The sequence below is a fragment of the Mustelus asterias genome, chromosome 2 (genome assembly GCF_964213995.1).
Source record: "Mustelus asterias chromosome 2, sMusAst1.hap1.1, whole genome shotgun sequence".
Taxonomy (NCBI): Eukaryota; Metazoa; Chordata; class Chondrichthyes; order Carcharhiniformes; family Triakidae; genus Mustelus; species Mustelus asterias.
In genome coordinates this window covers 104,289,930-104,310,233 of record NC_135802.1, presented here as the reverse complement: position 1 = coordinate 104,310,233, position 20,304 = coordinate 104,289,930, and the positions used below count along the sequence as shown (strand labels likewise).

The 20,304-nt window shown below is 44.4% G+C and overlaps 1 protein-coding gene across 7 annotated transcripts in view; it reads right to left on the bottom strand.

Moving 5' to 3' along the window:
- LOC144510161 (RNA-binding motif, single-stranded-interacting protein 3) overlaps nucleotides 1–20,304 on the bottom strand; it is a 1,322,231-nt gene that overhangs the window by 90,926 nt on the left and 1,211,001 nt on the right. For all 7 annotated transcript variants that reach the window (XM_078239576.1, XM_078239587.1, XM_078239604.1 and 4 more), the window contains one exon: nucleotides 12,446–12,552. In XM_078239576.1, coding sequence (XP_078095702.1) covers nucleotides 12,446–12,552 — 107 coding nt within the window. The remainder of the gene's footprint in view (nucleotides 1–12,445; nucleotides 12,553–20,304) is intronic.

The window sequence follows — 20,304 nt, the reverse complement described above, 5'->3', positions numbered from 1 at the left end:
TAGTTAGAAGATGTAGCTTTGATTTTGTGAGGTGAAGCATTGAGCAGAGAGCTTCTCTCAACAGATGAGTGGACAAAAGAATCTTACAGGATAGAGATCAGAACCAGTGGAATCCATTGAGAAGGGAGAATGATCCAAATCCACAAACTGATGACCACCCAGCAGATAGGGATCCATACTATGCTGCTGAGAGGGAGGATGTTCAAACAGCGAATCCGCCACTGGGAGTTCTAAATATATGGGGCGGGGGGACTCCAGCAGTAGCAGAAATGAAAGGACATGTACACAACTCAGGTAATTTGACATCTCACACTCCAACTCAACATTCAAACGTTTTGCAGCAGAAAGAGTGGGGCTTTGTAAGCAGGTCATTGTCAATATTATCCCAAGTGTCGAGCCTAGGTATACCTCACCTATGAACTCACACCGGTAATCCAGCGCCAGTTTTTAGCCTCCCTTGGATCTTACTGGTTTGTCACACCGATCGACCGACATGACTAGCCGGTAAGGTTGTCCCTGCTGTTTCTGGTTGATGTCACTTCAGGGCAACATGGAGATGAAAAATAGAAGGGGGCCAAGGATAGATGCTTAGGGGACACCAGAGGTAATGGTTTAGAAATGGGAAGAGAAGTCATTACCGTGATGATTAGATAAATGCAAATAGAACCAGGTGAGGGCAGCACCACTCAGCTTGATGAAATTGGGAGTGGTGTTGTCGGAGGATGGGGACAAAGGCTGCAGACAAAGGACGTGGAAGGATTGTCTACATTCATCATAGTCATGTAGCATACATTCGTGAATGTTTTAAGAATCGTTTTGGTACTATAGTGGGGCAGAAACCTCATTGGAAGGATTCAAACATGAAGTTCCAGGAAAGGTGGGAATGGATTTGAGAGGCAACAACACATTCAAAGACTTTGGAGAGAAAAGGGAGGTTGGAGAAAGTGTGGGTCAAGAGTTGGTTTTGTGAATAGAAGGAGGGAGCAATAGTAACTGGAGAAAGAGATCCATTAACATGGGAACGAAAAAGGGAATTTGACTGATCAGCACTTTATTGAGACTCAGGATGAGGGGGCAGGTGGTGAGTCTCATGCATTTGATGAGCTTGGACAGGGTATGAAGGCAGACAATCTGCCTCTCCCAGGTGGCCTGAGACAAAATGGAGAGTAATCCGAGTTTAGGAATGGGGCAGAACGTTTTCCAGAAAGTTTGGTCCATTGGGCTAGAGGAAAGGAGGGAATCAGCAGAGGTGACTCATTGGATGGTTTCAATCTTAGTGACAAACATATCTATGAACTTGCCCATGTACTGTTTGAGGTGAGGATGGAAGTGGTACAAGTCAGAGGAAGCAGTGTTCAATCTTTACAGTGCTCTAGTCAGACCACATCTTGAATACTACACCCAATTCTGATCTTCAAGTAACAAGAGAGATATTCAAGTGTTGAAGGAAGTACTGAGAAGAGCCATGAAACTGTTCTCCATGGGGTTTGATGCTTTAAGGTAAGACCAGGGAAACTAAAACTAAGGCTTTTCAGCCTGGAAGGGTCTGAGAAATCATCTTGAACAGGTATATAAAACTGAAGAGAAGATAAAAAACTTGAACCCAGAATATCACTTTAAACTATTATAGCAGAATTAGGGAACTAGTCTAGATTTTAGCATCATTAAGAAATTCTTCTTCACACAAAGTGAACATGTGGAATATACATCTCAGCAGAATGGCACAAAGAAGGTTGACTTCAGTGTGTAAAGGCTCACAACGCATTGAGAATGTTCAATAACACCATCGGGAAAATAAGGTACTTTCCCCAACTAAACACAGTCATCTAGTGAATCTGTTTTATAGTTAATGTCTGAGGGAAGAAACCTCTTCCACAAAGTCCCAACGTCCCCATCATTCTAGTTATCTCCCTGTTATGTAATCCCAAGTACAGTAAAATTAGTTAGAAGATGTAGCTTTGATTTTGAGGTGGGACAACTGTGGAATCATTGAAGAAACAATAGATTACTACAGGTAAATAAGGGAAAGTTAGAATCTCACTGAATGGATGAATTAAAATGAGCCTCATTTGTAATTTGGAATTATTTTCTCAGACCTGTTTCATTGTGCTGCTCACTCTCCAAAGTGTTCCAAGAATGTTCAGTGAAATGTGGTACTATTTTGTCTTAAGAGCCTGCTAAATGTGTTGTGCATGTCTAGAATGTCTTTGTGTACTACCCAACAGAATTGTGTTCTTTTCATGGGAAGTTTGTACTTACATCACAATATATTGGTCAAGAATTAATCTGGGTCAGGCCCACTGGTTGGAATACTCAAGGGAGCCTTGCTTTCCTCCAAAAAGCCCAGCACTAATACATTCCAATCATTGGACATCCCGTCCCATTCAGCCCCCCAGGAGGGCAGAAACCGCGGCCCCGAGACATGCTGGCCATTCAGAGGCTGGCAGCTCTCCAGTCCTGGCAGCGCCACTGAGAGTGGTGGCCACTGCTGGTTATTACAGTAGAGCCTCTGATGGACCCTTGGAGAAGGGTGTGTATGGGTGGGATGGGGGTCACGTGGAGGGGGTCGCCTGTGAGGTGGGGGGAAGAGGGGCTGGAAGCAAGGGCAGGGGGTGGCTTCCTGCGGGACCCCCTTTCCAATGTAGAGTCCCTCAATAGGGCACAGAGTGGCCATGAATGAGGGATGACCTGACCACTCAGGCAGGCTGCATTTACACCATAAAGGGTGTGCTGGGCAGCCTCCCAGGATGGCGAGTTCCTCACCTGCAGCAATGGAATGAGGCCGTTAATTGGTCCTTATGCAGCCATCTATGTGCTTCAGTTGGCCTCCAGTTGGAAAGGACACCCTGTTGGAAAGGACATCTTGTCAGCCTTCTGCCTCGACTTGATCAGAGGGTAGCGGGAGGGCAGCAGATATTCCCCGCGCCCCTCCCAACTAAGGCTCTCCTCAACCCAAAGCTGCCTGTGAGCAGGGAGGCATGGTGGCACAGTGGTTAGCACTGCTGCCTCACAGCGCCAGGGACCCGGGTTCAACTCTAGCCTCGGATCACTGTCTGTGTGGAGTTTGTACATTCTCCCTGTATCTGCATGGGTCTTCTCTGGGTGCTCCGGTTTCTTCCCACAGTCCAAAGATGTGTGGGTTAGGTTGATTGGCCATGATAACTTGACCCTAGTGTCAGGGGGATTAGCAGGGTAAACATGAGGAGTTGCGGGAATAGGGCCTGGGTGGGATTGTGGTCGGTGCTGACTTGATGGGCTGAATGGCCTCCTTCTGCACTGTAGGGATTCTATGATTAACTTCTGCCCATCAGGTGGATTTAGAAAGCCATACCAAACTATCGAGGTAAAAATTCCACTACGCAGAAACAATTCTGCCAAGAATTAAGACTAAAAAGTGAGAAAATCTGGGCTTTGCAAACTCAACAGCTACAAAAAATCACTGCAGAGTTGTGTATCTCCCACAATTGATGCAGAATATGCTTCCTTATGTGTTGACAAGGCGTTAGGCCAAGGAGCTCAGCTTTCTGTCTTTAATGACAAGTTACCAACTGAATTAAGTCCACCCATTTAAGGTGGGTATTAAAGGGCCACTGAGGCTATCTCCAGCTGGGAAGGGAGCTCTTATAGGCATTCTGTAATTTTCTTTTTGAAACGCGATTTACTCTCAAAGTTCTATCGTCGGATTTTGTGCAAGAAGATAAAGAAAAGAAGTGGTCCAGGAAGATCAGGTGACAGCTGAGTCAGAATATCTGTGGCTGACATTATGACAACAAATGTATCTATTGACTTCGGCACATTACTTGGCAATGGCCAAGGGAACTGCCTCCACAGAATCTGGGTCAGCAAGATGACTTTTGCAGACTTGCACCATCTGTTACAAAGGCAGTGCAGCTAATGGTCATCAAAGGGACAATATTATTAACGGAATGTCAAGACTATTTCGTTCCTCAGCTTTTCCAGACTGAAGTTGTCGAGGCCAGCAAAGGCATTACTTACACTTGATCAATTTGCTGTCCAGGAGTCTATCAAATAAGTGACTGACAACTTGTTTGCAAGGTTCACACTTTCTACCTCTTCCTCCGTGAATAGCAAGAGGTATACAGCACAGCTGTCAATTATTATCGCACTGCTGGATTTCACAATTACCTGGGGATCATTGAGAGCGTGCCCACAGCAGATTACTGCACTCCTCTGGTGCCAGAGCTTGTCCATCCTCGCCTGTGCACGGTGCTATCTGCATCCTGCAGGATGTGTGTAGCTGTGAGGGAGATTGTAAATGTATTTGTGGATTCTACAGTGCAGTGAGACAGGGAGGGAGCTGGTGGACAGCTCTTCCCAGGCCTATACTGGCTGAACAGGGACGATTATTGCACTGCTGGCTATAAGGACGAGATATAACTATTGCAGGGTACTATCAGCCACCGCTGCATCTTTCCCGCTCCCTCAATGAGTTCATAGGCAAGGGTGCCCTGGATGAACTTTACAAAGGCAGTGAAGAGTTTGTCATTTCTGAGCCGCTCCGCTCCAGTATGGCTCTGTTCTATGTTTTATCCACTATCCTGTCTGGCAAGCAGAGAACTTGACTTGAGATATAAGTTTGAGAAACATAGACAGCAAAAGATATCTGCCTGACATGTCGTCCATTTTGTAACTGATCACGATTCATGAAGGCAGGATTTATCAAAGGGTTTGCTGTGTGAATAAGATGCGCGTATGAATGCTATGCTGCAGAATGGTCATGCTTATTGAGAACTGAACAGGCTGTAAAGTTATGTGAAAGTTTTTCAAGGCTGTGCAGTAACAGGTTCTGAGCACCTGCTCTATGTTATGCACAATTGGGACAGAGAGGAATCTACTGGGGAGAATTGCCTTGGTATTTTTCCTCAGGCCTTCCATCTTCTGCCACATTGGCAGACTCGAGATATTGCAGAGAGCTGTCAGCTATCTCCTGTGAGGCACTCCAGGTGATTTTTCTCTGGATTGGATGCCCTTGAATGCCAAACTCCTTTAACTCACAGCACACAGCAATCTCTCAACAGCATCATTGATAAATGAACCGCTGCACTTTGAAGAAGCCTTTATTATGTGCATATTCAAACTCCCTCTTCTCATTCATATGAAATAAAATTTAACTCGGAGGATGAAATAATTGGAATTTAATACCTTTTTGGCAATATATTTTACTTGTAGATCAATGACCCATTTTCTCACCATCTCATTCAGTAATATTTGAAAATTGACAATTTTCACTGCAACAATTATTGTAAAATTAAAAGACTTGCATTCATATATTACTTAAGGTGTTACTTAAGAGTCTATGTCATTAAATCATGGGGGCTTGGAAGAAAGGTACTACAATAATCTTGGGCAATTTTAAACTTCACACTAAATCAATCAAATCAGCAAAAAATAACCTTGAGAAGGAGTTCATACAGTGTATTCAAGCCAGTTTGTTAGAACAATATATTTTCCAACTAACTAGGAAACAGGTAAATTCAGACATGGTTATGGGTGGTGAGAGAGGAGTAATTAATGATCTCATTGTAAATCTTTAGGTGAGAATGATCATAACACGACAACATTTCACATTCAGTTTGAGGTCGAGAAACGTGGATCTGAAACTAGTGCATTAAACTTAAAAATACAATAGCGGAGTTGGTTACGGTGGATTGGGAAAATAGCTTAAAATGTGAGACAGTAGAGAAGCAGTGGCAGACATTTTAGGAGATATTTGATCATTCTCAACAGAGATACGTACCATTGAGAAGGATAGAATTCAGAAGATGGATGCACAATGTGTGGATAACTAAAAAAGAGTGGTATCAAAATGAAATAAAAGCCATATGATGCTGCATTAATTAGTGGTAAGCCAGAAGATTGGGAAAACTTTAGAAACTTGCAAAAGATGACTAAAAAAGAATAAAAAGGAAGCAATTATAATATCAAAGTAAACTAGCAAGAAACGTAAAAACAGTCAGTAGGAGCTTCTACGAGTACATAAAAAGACAGAGAATAGCTAAAGTAAACACTGGTCCTTTGGCGGGTGAGACTGGGGAATTAATAGTGGGAACAAGAAAATGGCAGAGGCTTTGAATAATTATTCTGTATCTATCTTTATGGTAAGATGACACTAAAAGCACTTCAATAATAATAGTAGAAAATGAAATGGCAAAAGCGATGGACAAACTCAAGCACAATCACTGGAGGAAAAGTACGAGAAAAATTAGTGGGACCAAAGGGTGACAAGTCCCCTGGACCCAATGGCCTGCATTCTCAAGTCTTCAAAGAAGTGGCTACAGAAATATAGGGAGCATTAGTTGTGATCTTCCAAAGTTCCCCAGATTTTGGAAAGGTCCCAGTGGATTGGAAAACCACAAATGTAACACCTCCTTTCAAGAGGGAGACAGAAAACAGGAAACTACAGGCCAATTAACCTCACATCAGTCATGAGGAAAATGCTGGAATCCATTATTAAGGAAGTAGTAGCAAGACATTTAGAAAATCACAATACAATCAAGAAGAGTTAACATGGTTTCATGAAACGGAAATTGTGTTTGACAAATTATTAGAGCTATTTGAAGATGTGACAATCAGGGTGGATAAAGGGGAACCAGTAGATGTGGGGTGGGATTTTCAGGCTCCCTCGCAGAGTGTTTCACGGTGGCAGAGATGGCTCACTGGCAGGATCTTCCAGTCCCATTGATGCATAGGGCATTTTGCATGGCTCACCTGTCCCATTGCTAGAAAACCTGCCGTAGGGTCGTCTTTGGTGGGACCACAGGATCCCACCAGTGGAAAGGGTTGAAAAATCCTGCCCATGCTGTTTATGGATTTCCAAAAGGCATTAGATAAGATTACACGTCAAAGGTTACTACCAGAGATAAGAGCCCACGATATTGGGTTGTTATATTAACATAGATAGAGAACAGTGTCAGGATAAATGGATCATTTTCAAGTGACTAGTTGGCTTTCACCAGAATCAGTGCTGGGGCTTCAACTATTTATAATCGATATTAACAACTTGGATGAAGGGACCAGGTGCATCATAGCTAAATTTGCTGACAATACAAAGAAAGTGAGGGATATAGATATGTTAAGTGACGGGGAAAGAAATTGGAAAATGGGTTATAACATGGGAAAGCTTCTTCACTTTCGTGGGAAAATAATAAAACAGATTATTATTTAATGGAGAGAGATTGCAGAAATCTGTGTTACAGAGGGATCTGGGTGTCCTCCAACATGAAATACATGAAAAAGCATGCAGGTACAACAAATAATTAGGAAGCAAATGGATTGTTAGCCTCCATTGCAAAAGGGAATGGAACATAAAAGTAGGGAAGTCTTGCTACAATTATTCAGGCCTTTGAAAAGTCTATACCTAGAGCACTACATATATTTATGGTTTCCTTACTTAAGAAATGACATGATTACATTGGAGGCATTGGAGAAGGTTTACTGGATTGATTTCTGGGATGGAGGGCTTGTACTTTGAGGAAACGTTGAGCAGGTAGGGTCTATATTCATTGGAGTTCGGACAAATGAGAGATGATCTTATTGAGACATAGAAAATTCTTGAAGGAACCTGACTGGATAGATGCTGAGAGAATGGGGCAATCTTGAGCCTGCGTTTACCATCTGTGCGAATGCCAGTGGGAGCTCAAGATCTGGAAATCACAGTTCTCGCCAGCGACTTTGGATCTCCCCCACCCCTCGCTGGCGACGTCATTAGGTTCATACCAATAATGGGCATGAACCTGATTTACTTGCATTTTAATATAATTAAACAGTACCCCCCCCCCCCGCCCCACCACAGTCGTATCTTCACCCCTCGCCATCTCTTAAAACTGCGTCGAAGAACTTATTCACACAGACGTGAACCTGTCGTGGGGGTCTTCCCAGGGCATAAAGGTAAGTATAACCCCTGAAGGATGGGGGACAGGCAGTACCCTCGCAATGCCCCTTGGCACAGGTTGGCATCATATCCATGCCACCTTGGCAGTGCCAATCAATACCAAGGGGCAGGCCACAATGGGAGCCTCATGGGAGGTGGGGTGGATTCATACAGATGTGGATGTGGTTGTGGGCTGGGAGCGGACAGATGAGCAGGGGAGGCCAGCGATGGTTGTTGGGGGAGGGGGCGCTGATGATCACATGGGGGGCGGGGAGACGGGGCCAATAATCATGGGGGCGCGGGGGTGGGGTTGGTGAAATGGCCAGTGATCCAATTTGGGGCGGGGGGGGGGGAGTGAAATGGCCAGTGATCCAATTTGGGGGCGGGGGGGGGCGGGGGCGGGGGGGGGGGGGGGGGGAGAGAGTGAAATGGCCAGTGATCACAGGGGGACATGGGGGGGATGGTGGGCGTCGGAATGAATGCTGGCTCCGATTGAGGGTGGGGGGATGGGGGGGGGGGGGGGGGCTACCCAGACAATCAATTATTGTATCTGAATGTAAATTGACAATTTATCCAATAAACAATGCTAACTTCAATTCTTGTTACTTTATTTAGGTGGGTGGCATGATGGCTAGCACTGCTGCCTCACAGCACCAGGGACATGGTTTTAATTCTAGGCTTGGGTGACTGTGTGGAGTTTATGTGTTCTCCCCGTGTCCACGTGGGTTTCCTCCGGGTGCTCTGGTTTCATCCCACCCTCAGTCCAAAATGTGCAGGTTAGGTGAATTGGCCATGCTACATTGCCCCTTAGTGACCAAACATGAGTAGTTGGTTAGGTGGTTTAGCCATGGTAAATGCGTAGAATTACAGGGTAGGGATTGATATTGAAGGACAAATAGCTTTACAAATATTTCTAAGTGTAATTTTCACAACTTTTACTTAAATTAAATTGTTGCTCAAAGTTGCTGCAAGACTTTCCTGAGCAAAATCCATTCACTTACTCCGGCAGAAATGCCCTTTAGAGTGCAGCAAACAATGTTCCACTTGATTCTGAGGATTTAGCTTTGTTCGTCATTGTTGGTATAGAATGAGAGCACAGCATGTTGTTAAGAGCAGTGCCACAATGGCAAGCCTACAAATGATTTTTAAAAAATATTTTATATCCTATGGCTGAATCCTCAAGCTTTTCGGAATGCAATATAATCTGAACATGTTTAAATTGAGCATTGGGTGCTGGGTATTGTTTTAAAAATAAATTAGCTGTTGGAAAGAATTGACTGCCAGGCAGGTTCTTCATCTTGCCAAATTAGAGATCAAGAATACATTGGTTTCCAATCTTTCCCACTTTCTTCTTTTCTCACCATCCTCTGGCAATCAGGCAATAGGGACCGGCACTCACACTGGTTGTGTCTTTGTGAGCTATGCCAGTACTCTCCTGCATAACTTTTTGGTTTTCTGGGTTAGTCTGTGCACGCATTCCTTTTGGCTCAGCACACTAACTCCGTTCAAACCTGCGCCTGAAGATTGGACGTGAGTGATCGCTTGAGAAACCACAAAAAAGATGGCAAGGTCATCGTGCACTCGGTTTGAAAGTGGGATTGTTGATTCTGAGCCCATACGAAGACTGCCTTGGGACTGCTTGTTTTATCATTTTAAGTAGGTCTTAGGTCCGGACCATGCACAGAAATTGCAGCACAATGCTGTATAATGGAAATGCTAAAATTAAGAGGAGATGGCCCTTCAACTGCAGGTAACATTTTATTTGATGTTGCAAGTTGCATATTGATGTTGAAGTTTTTAAACCAGGCATACTGTTCTGACAAGTCGCATAGAAGTAATCAAATTAATGTCACACGATCACCACCTTACATCCCTTTATATTCATATCACTTCATTAAAAAAAATTGAATAATGCTGAACATTGAAGCACTATGGGTCACGGTCAAACATTAGGGAGCATTTTTCATACAAAGGGTTGTGGAAATCTGGTACTTGTTCCCCCAAAAGGCTATAGATTCTGTGGATCAATTGAAATGTTCAGGACCGAGGTGGCTAGTTTTCTTTGGGTCTGGGTGTCTAAGGGATGTGAAGCAAGGGCATTGTAAATGGAGGTGAGGTACAGATCAACCATGGTCTAACTGAATGGCAGAACAGGCTTGAGAATCTACATAGTGTACTCCTCCTGCCCTTATCCCAGTGGAAACATCCGCTATGGCAAAAACACAGGCCTGGGAGCTGTTGTCTGTCTGTCCTCTGCCAAAAAAATAACTAGAGTCATGTGGAGGAGAAAAAAAAAACAAACATTAAAAAAACATGCACAGCTCTTACATTAACATCTCAGATTTGTAATGTTGCTTTGTTATCCGCTTAGAAAGAAATTCCATGTTTGTGTTTGTTTGTGATAATTGTTAAAGAGCAATACCAGTGTTCAGTGATAGTCTCTTCAAGAGAAAAATGGAACTCCTTTGCACACAAGGGGTATATTTTGTTAAATTTGTTTACTTATTTAGTTTTGGAAAAGATTCCCAGGACAGTGGTCAATACTGTATTGCAGGTGAAGCAGGCTGTATTTACGCACCTCTCCCCCAAAAAAACGGAGCCACTTGGGTGTTACTCTTAAATTGCATACGCCTAAAATGAATTAATTACACAAGTTCCTTTGCAAGCTCCCATGGCCTGTAAAGGGTTAAAATGAGCACAGCCAAAATTGTGGGGCAACACAGGCGCAAACTCCACTAGGTGGCACTCAGTTAAATGATTCTGCTGCAGTAACCTGAGCCTCTGCAACGTGGATACTCCGCTGTTTAAAGCTGGAGAAACATAATTTAAAATTTAATAAAATAGCCATAGAAACCGGATGGCTCCAGGTTCAACCCCTGGTCATCAAGGCAGTGTGAAGGCTACAACTGCCAAGGTTGCCTCAGGGTTTAGGAAAGGAAAATATCAGCAGGAAAATCGCTTTTGTTCATTGCCATCCATTTGAAATTAGATAGAATGGACACTACAGGAGAACAGGATGGGGTATAGTTCTGCTGCCCCAGGGTCAAACAACCCATAGACATAATTGTCTAGGCTGATACTCTCAGAGAAAATTGAAATATCATATGAAATTTTGATGCATTGATGTTAACTATGTACTTTATGGACACCTTTGAGATCAACTGAGAGCCAATTTGAAGTTTGTTCGAATGCACTTCATTTTGGATTGAAAACAGTTACCAGAGATGAGGTTTGTGTGCTATCTCCATGGTCTGGGTTCAAACCCCTGGCATGCGTACTGCTATTAAAAACGTGGTCAGCTCCAATGCAGAATACGGTTCAGAATTAACCCAGGGTGAAAACAAAGTGACGTTTGCATCATTTCGGTCCAGGCAAAATGCTGACTTGATTTTCAGCAATGAAGGACAAGGTGTAAGGCTGATTACTTCGGTATGTCAAAATTTTAAAAAGTCCTTATTCTTTGAGAAAGAGCATTTAGAAATCTTTTGACATTTTGTTTAGCACACAGGCGGTAACATAAATGATGCCGAAAGACAACACAACCTCATTTGTTTGTAATACTATCTTGTCTTAAGAACCACTTGGTTCTTTGATTCTTGTTCTTTTTCATCTAAAGGCCCCTGAAGACTGATAGTCTAATGTTTCCCATACTAGGCAGATCAATTAAGGCCAAAGGGAAAAGTTGGTTTAATTCTATGCAAACCTGAATTCCTTTGGGCAATCGGAATTGGACACAATTACAAATATGCATAACGGCTGTTTCAAACATGGAAAAGTGTTGCAATTAATTTTTTAAAAAACTAACAAAGAGTAATCCTTTTGCAGAACACAGTTTACTTTCAATTAAGAAGGTCTGATGCACCAGGTCAGCTGGTTCTGTCTCCCTCCCTCCGTTCTCAAGCAGAGTGACAGAAGTTAATTGTCACTAAGGATCCGCACACACTGCCTGGTAAGGAGAATCTGCAGGCCTACAGCTCTGTATGGGGTTTGATTTGGTGATGGGAGTCCCAGATTAGTTTGGTTAATAGACATTATTAGTATGCTGCATCAGCCGCTTTCCCTTATTTTTGCACTCATCACAACAAATATGTCATTCCTTTTTGCCAATCCGTAGAGCCAAAAAAGATCAAGAATCTCTTAGTACTGACCTTAGAACATAGAACATAGAACATTACAGCACAGAACAGGCCCTTCGGCCCACGATGTTGTGCCGACCTTCATCTGAAACCAAGATCAAGCTATCCCACTCCCTACCATCCTGGTGTGCTCCATGTGCCTATCCAATAACCGCTTAAATGTTCCTAAAGTGTCTGACTCCACTATCACTGCAGGCAGTCCATTCCACACCCCAACCACTCTCTGCGTGAAGAACCTACCTCTGATATCCTTCCTATATCTCCCACCATGAACCCTATAGTTATGCCCCCTTGTAATAGCTCCATCCACCCGAGGAAATAGTCTTTGAACGTTCACTCGATCTATCCCCTTCATCATTTTATAGACCTTACAATCCTTTTGCTTTTTTCAGAATTTCAGACTTAGACAATAACTCACCTCTCCTTCTCTGGGCCACGGCCTTCCATTTTGTGTGTATTTGCTTTGATTCTGTCTTTTCTTCTGTCCTCCATCAGCAAATTTACAGAGCAAAGGCTCACTGGGGGCTGCAAAGGCAAACAGCCAAGGCCACATTAGCAACAGAGAAGTGATTATATCAGCAGAAGTACTATTTTGTGTGTGTGGCTGAATTCTTTTGAAGTACAACTTGTTAAAACATAATCTGAGCCCCTTCATGTTAGGTGCCAACAGCAGTGAGCACTGCTCAAACTTCAAAACATTGGTTAGAGTACAAGAACTTAGATTATTCCACACCCGTGATTGATAAATTCCTGCACATATTAAAAAGATAAAGGTGTCTCACAGGCCAGCTGAGGGTTACCCACCTGCGTCTCTGGATAAACCTCTTATCTGCTGGTGTTTCCAGATGTATTGTGTGAAAGAATACATCAAAATGTCTTTGAACAATGCCACTTCCCACAGACTTTCAAATTGTTTTGCACCTTTACAACTGGAATATGCTGAGTTCAAGTTTCTTCAGTCATCTGTATGAAGTGAGTTAATTCAGCCTTCTATCTTCTCCACTCTGAATATAGTTGGCACGAGGTGATAAATCACACTTCTGTTTTATAAAATAGCTTTACATTCTCAAGTCCAGAAAGCGACTAAATGTCCAAACATTTAGTATGGACGCGAAGCTAAAAGTCTTAAAGATGAACATAAGCGCAAACACAATCTCATGCATAGTTGATGGACTCACTCTGATAATTTGTCAGCATTTTATAAATACAAGCAACCATTTTCTCTCTGCTTTGTTGATGAGTTATCACAATTGATTGCTGAACCCCCGATTTTGCTGACTAAATTGCAAGCAGACCAAACTCCACCAATATATTAGACACTTCAGTGGAAAAGTCAGGATAATTTTTTGAAGGTTTGTCTACAGTCTTTCCTCCATTTGTTTACAAACACACATCACCATGATATTAGTCCCATCAGAATGCAAGACTGGAGGGTTTGCTGGCCAATTAACAGCAGTGGGTGTGGGATGGAGGTGAGTGTGGACCTGTTTCAAAGGCACATTGGCAGCCATTTCTGTGGCAGCCATTTTGATTCAGGAATGGAAGCTGCAGCTCACCAGGAGGAAAGGCAGAGGCCTAGCACCTGGGGCAGCGGCCCACATTTCATGGACGCAGTTCTTAAGCAGACGTTGGAGGCTCCTAGTAAAAAGGGAGGTCTAGTTTCCATAGAGTGACGGCAGAAGGCCACCCAATAAAGCACACCTGAATGGCAGAAAATGTGAGCAGTGGAAGTGTCATGTGGAAGAAATAAGTATAGTGTCACAGAATGTTTAATGACCTTGTTCACTCTGGCAAAGTGACTGCAGCATGAGACCTCAATGACAGGCTTCTAGGTATGCACCCTCTGCAGGCACATGAGCTGAGTCACCAGAAAGTGTATGGTGTGCCTTAGCACAGAAGAATTATGTGCTCAGGGTGCTTACAGGTCAGTCAGCAATCGCCAGAGTTCTAGTGCTGTTGAGGAGCTGCAGCAGTTTCTGACTTTGGTCATGGCCGGCAGTGCCTCATCTCTCTCTCTCTCACTTATATCATTGGAGAAGAAGAGGGCACATAATTTGCAGCAATGGGCTCCAACAGGAGGAGGACTGTTTCAGCTTGCCACCCTCACGGCTATAGGAAGGACGGGTATCCCTGAGGGAGCAAGTGGAGGATAGAGAGATGGGAATACCTGTATAGATAGTGAGATCTGTAGATAAATGGGGTGGAGTGAACTCTTCCCTATCTGACAGAATGCGAAAGACTCAGTTGCACTGGGAAACCTCGGTGCTGCAGAAGCTTTTGCTGTCACCGGCTATTTCTCACGACCTTGTTGTGTCTCCCACAAGGTCAGTCATGGAGGGTGAACAACAAAGTACAGCTGCATCCTCCAGCGAATCTCAAGCATCTGAGACAGCTGCACCATATGACTACACGATCCACCAGAACAGCTAAATGGCCTTGGCGGCTCCTCATGCCTGATTGGAAAGGGCAGCACTGGGTGAAGAGCATGACACTAGTGAGCAGGAGGATATGAGGGAGGCCGAGGCAGCTGTGGGCAATTCCTCATGGAGAGATGGAGGGCAGACACAGCAATGCTCCACTGGATCGCAGATACAGGGCCCTACAGCTGCAAAAAAGGAGGCTCACTTTGACCGGCAGCAACTAATGTGTTCACATATATCAGACTTATCTGAGGCCGCATAAAGTCATGGGTTGAGAATTGGGGACCCCATTCAGGCTCATGTGCACAAGCCTGGAACAGGGCTTTGAATGCCAGAGTACTCCACTGAGAGAATGGCCAACCTCATAGAGAATCATATGGGACAACACGCTGAGAGGTCGTGAACGAAGCCCAGTCCATCACTCAAACCAGACTCCCATCCCTTGACTCTGTCTACACTTCCCGCTGCTGCAGAAAAGCAGCCAACATAATCAAGGGCCCCACGCACCCCGGAAATTCTCTCCTCCATCTTCTTCCCGTCGGGATAAAGACACAAAAGTATGAGATCACGTAACAACCGACTCAAGAACAGCTTCTTCCCTGCTGCCGTCAGACTTTTGAATGGACCTACCTTGCATTAAGTTGATCTTTCTCTACACCCTGGCTATGACTGTAACATTACTTTCTGCACTCTCTTGTTTCCTTCTCTATGAACGGTATGCTTTGTCTGTATAGCGTGCAAAAAACAATACTTTTCACTGTATGCTAATACATGTGACAATAATAAATCAAATCAAATAGCAACATGCTGATAGTCACAGAATGCACAAAACACTCTGTAGGATGGACCATTCAGTGGTGCTAATGATGCAAGGATGCAGAGTGTGGATGCCAGTTACATCCCATCTGATACTCCTTCCCAGCTCGCAACGGTGTCATCCAAGGGCTGAGGCAGTCCCGTTGAGGATCGGGGAGCCTTTCCACACCGGGTGCCGTCATCTTATCAGCCTCCTTGGCCCTTCTGACTGAAGGAGATCTATACAACAGGGCCATGGAGGGCCGCAAGCATCTCCATGACAAGGATGGCAACTGTGCACATAGTAAGGAGTCTAACAACACCAGGTTAAAGTCCAACAGGTTTATTTGGTAGCAAACGCCACTAGCTTTTGGAGCGCTGCTCCTTCGTCAGGTGAGTGGGAAATCTGCTCATAAACAGCAAACAGGGCATATAAAGACACAAACTCAATTTACAGAATAATGAATAATGATTGGAATGCGAGTCTTTACAGAACACCATCCACCAGGTACACGGTACATACTCTTGCAACTCGGCCAACATTGTCTACCTGATACGCTGCAGGAAAGGATGTCCCGAGGCATGGTACATTGGGGAAACCATGCAGACGCTACGACAACGGATGAATGAACAGCGCTTGACAATCACCAAGCAAGACTGTTCTCTTCCTGTTGGGGAGCACTTCAGCGGTCTGGGCATTCGGCCTCTGATATTCGGGTAAGCATTCTCCAAGGCGGCCTTCACGACACACGACAGCGCAGTCACTGAGCAGGGACTGATAGCCAGGTTACGCACACATGAGGACAGCCTCAAACGGGATCTTGGGTTCATGTCACACTATCTGTAACCCCCACAACTTGCCTGGACTTGCAAAATCTCACTAACTGTCCTGTCTGGAGACAATACACATCTCTTTAACCTGTGCTAATGCTCTCTCCACTCACATTGTCTGTACCTTTAAGACTTGATTAGCTGTAAAGACTCGCATTCCAATCATTATTCATCATTCTGTGAATTGAGTTTGTGTCTTTATAATGCCCTGTTTGCTGTTTATGAGCAAATCTCCTATTCACCTGACGAAGGAGCAGTGCTCCGAAAGCTAGTGGTGTTTGCTAACAAATAAACCTGTTGGACTTTAACCTGGTGTTGTTAGACTCCTTACTGTGTTTACCCCAGTCCAACACCAGCATCTCCACATCATAACTGTGCACATGTCAGCCAAAAGCTAAGACAGGCTGCCTCCACTCACTCCAGGCCACAAGCGAAACACATTTCACTTGCTAATGGACACTTTCCTATTTGTTGCTGAAACTGTCAATCTTAACACAACTTCAAATGTGTGAACTTCTTTAGTGGCAAAACTTGAAAAGAGGGATGAAGTGGTGAAGGTAAGATGTGTGTTGAAGGGGGATAGTGAGAGCACTGCCCGATGTGCATCATGCATTGGCAGTAAGAGTGGATGAAGTGATCTCAAAGGCAGCTTAATTTGATTTCCAGAGCATGCAGTCATACTAGGTTTGGTGAAACATGCTTGAATCGGATATTCTCTAGCATTGATACCATTCTGATGAGATCATCAAGCCCTGCTCTGGGCATTGCCTGGGCACCTCTCTGCTCTCATCTTCCTCCTCTTCAACCTCCTCCTCTTCAATCTCCTCCTCCTCCCCTTCAAGCTCCTGCTCCTCCTCTGATAAGCTGTGTCACTCCACTGACTCAATCTCCTCAAAGTCTATAACTCTCTGGAGGGTCATGTTATGGAGAGCAGAGCAGACTCCCATTCCGTATGAACTTGACACAAACAATAATGTCCATCTCCCTTCCCAAAGGTTTAAAACATGGGGCACTCTTGCCATCCGCGAGATTGTTGGCGTGGGCCCAAGAGCAGCGAAACCCAGAAGTCACGGATCTCACTGGCGAGATTGCGACTTCTGATTTCCACCATCCCTTGCCAGCAATATGACCAGGTTCACACCCACAATGGGCGTGAACCTGATTTACATACATTTTAATAGATTTCCATACAATTAAACACCTCTCCCCTAATCAAATATTGGCCTTCCCGCCATATATCACACTGTGCCAATGTGATGTCACGTTGGCACAGTTTACAACAGGTTCACTTGGATGTCAATTTATCGCGGGGATCCCCCGGGGGCGTAAAGTTGAATATAGCCCCCAGGGGGGAGGGACTGGGCCAGCCAGTGGCCTGACACTGCCCCGTGACGCAGGTTGGCACCATGCCCGTGGAAACCTGGCAGTGCCGATCTGTGCCGGGGGCTGCACCAGGGGTGGATCCCAGTGGGAGCCACGTGGAGGGGAGAGGTATTCATTTGTATGTGGTGGTGGATGGGAGCTGGGGATGCCAGTGATGGCCACGTGGTGGGGGGCTGCTAGAAGTGACTGTGTGAGTGAGGATGGGGGGGAGGGGGGGTGGGAGAAAAGGGGTCCGATGTTTGGGGGGGGGGAAGGGGTGGGTGCTGACATTGAGACTGTGGGTGGGGGAGTCAGGGTGAGATGGGCAAAAGGTCTGATGTTCGGGGGATGGGGGTGTGCTGGCATTGATTGTTGGGGGGTTGTCGGGGGGAAGGGGTCTGATGTTCAGGGGGAAGGAGGGAGGCAGCAATTACTGTTGGAAGGTTGGGGGGGGGGTGTGCTGACTCCAATCGAGGGCCAAGGAGGTGGGGTGAACGCCAACTCGGAGCGGCCAAGACCTCTGTAGTGGGCTGGGGCACCTTTTAAACATAGTGCCCTGATCTTAGAGCAGCCCGGCTTTGTTGATTAGTTAAGATATGCCCAATTTTAGATCTCTTATCCTAGTAACCTTTCTGAAGCTACATTTTCTGCCAGACATGCAAAGGACATTTTTAAAGAGGTCAAATTCACAGTGGCTGACTTTACGTACTGAAATAGCATGTATTAATTAGGCAATAATGATCAGTGAGATGTAATTAAGTAAGGTTTTGCAGGAATAGTGTTTATTGGTTTCTGAAGAGCTAGAATTAGGAAATTGCTGCCTTCTTATCAAAGACAGGACAAAGTCATCTATCTGTAGACTAAGCTTTTAAGTTGGAGCTCCCAGTCAGCAGAATTTGGATAACTGGCATCCTGCCCTCCATTGAACATTTCCTCTACAAGTACCGGCCCTAAATGATAGCTTGGTGATAATATTAACCCTCTTCCTCTCTGAGTAGCCTTCTGATAATGCTGCATGCCTTCCACTGAGCAGATAATTAACAACTGTCATCTAAGTAAACACCTTCTAAATAACTGGAACCACTAGTAGTCCCTTACTCTTGCCATTGCATAGATCCTGGAATAAGCTGCCACTGTTTTCTACCCAACAATTAATTTCTCATCCATCCCCAAGACTTATCCTGAATCTCCACAATTTGGGTTTAATTAACAATCAATCATATGGAACAGAGCCTCTTGCCTTTGGGAAGTCGAGATCGGCCTTACCTATGTATGTCAAAGAGATTAGCCAGTCTGAATCGTCACTTTCTGAATGCCACTGACAACAGTTCACTCAGTGTTTACTGTAAAAATAGTCTTCAACTACACCTGGTAATTGGCTCTCTTACTCTACACAGATGGAAATAACACAAATTGATCTATCACCTCTCTGGAACATGGCACACTTTTCAATTGTTTCAAATCTGGTGCCTTCCTCAATGTCCAGATACCTTTTTATGATAACCATGAATGCCTCACAAATATCCTCCCTAGACTTCTGTACCACTCTTAATTCATTAGCATCTACCCATGGGATTTAATTGTTTTGAGACACACATTTCCTTTCTAGAATTTGTATCAATGCCATTAATTTGGCCTGGGTAAACTCTGCTTGAGAAATGCCTGGATAGGGAGCACATGGGAAAGCTGTTCCCATTAGTAGGAGAGACTAGGATCCGAGGGCATAGCCTCAGAGTAAAGGGTAATTTAGAACTGAGATGAGGAGGAATTCTTTCAGCCAGAGGATGGTGAATCAATGGAATTCATTGCCACAGAAGGCTGTGGAGGCAAGGTCATTGAGTGTATTTAAGACAGAGATAGATGGGTTCTTGATTGGTATGGGGATCAAAGGTTACAGGGAAAAGGCAGGAGAATGGGGTTGAGAAATTTATCAACCATGATTGAATGGCGAAGAAGACTCGATGAGCTGAGTGGCCTAATTCTGCTCCTATATCTTATGGTCTTATGGTCTAGGGGCATGCTAATCATGTCTTCCTTTGCAAATATTGGGAAGAAGTAAACATTTACATTTTTGTAAGGTTCCTGATGCTTCTTTAACTATCCCCTTGCTGCTGAAGGACTGGAAGAAGTCCTTGCACTTAGGCTTTATGCTTGGGGCAATTTATTTTCTATGCGTCTCTTTAGAAGATCCAAATAGAAATAGGAGCAGGAGTAAGCTATATGGCCCATTGAGCCTGTTCCCCCATTCACTCAGACCATTGCTGAACTTTTACATTGACTCCACCTTCCTGGTCCTATCTCACGATTCTCTTAGTTTTCAAAATCTACCATTCTCCATGTACTCATTGACTGAGCATCCCAGCCCCCGGGTAGGGAATTCCAAAGATTCACAACCATCTGAGTGAAGAAATTTCTCTCCATCTCATGTGAAATGGCTGAAACCTTATCCTGAACCAATGACCCCTAGTTTTAATTCTTCAGTGAGTGTGGGGAAAAGGCCTCCCAGCAGCTAGCCTGTCAAGTCCTCTCAAATGTTTCAAAGATCATCTCTTATTCTTCTAAAACCCAGAGAATAAAGGTCTGTTCTACTCGCATAGGTTACCCCTCTCATCCCAGGAAGTAATCCAATAAATCTTTGTTGTCACACCTCCTTCCTTTGGTAAAGGAGCCAATTCTACACTGTACTCAATATAAGGTTCACTAAAGTCCTATATAATTGCATAAAAAGTTTCTTCCTTTTATACTCCTTTGTGTGGAAGGACTGCAGCTGTATTTGGAAAGAGAGGTACCAGGAAGATTTTCTGCATTCAGTGGAGGGCAGTGGTTTGATTGATAGACAATGCCTGGTGAATTGATGGTGGTGCTATTG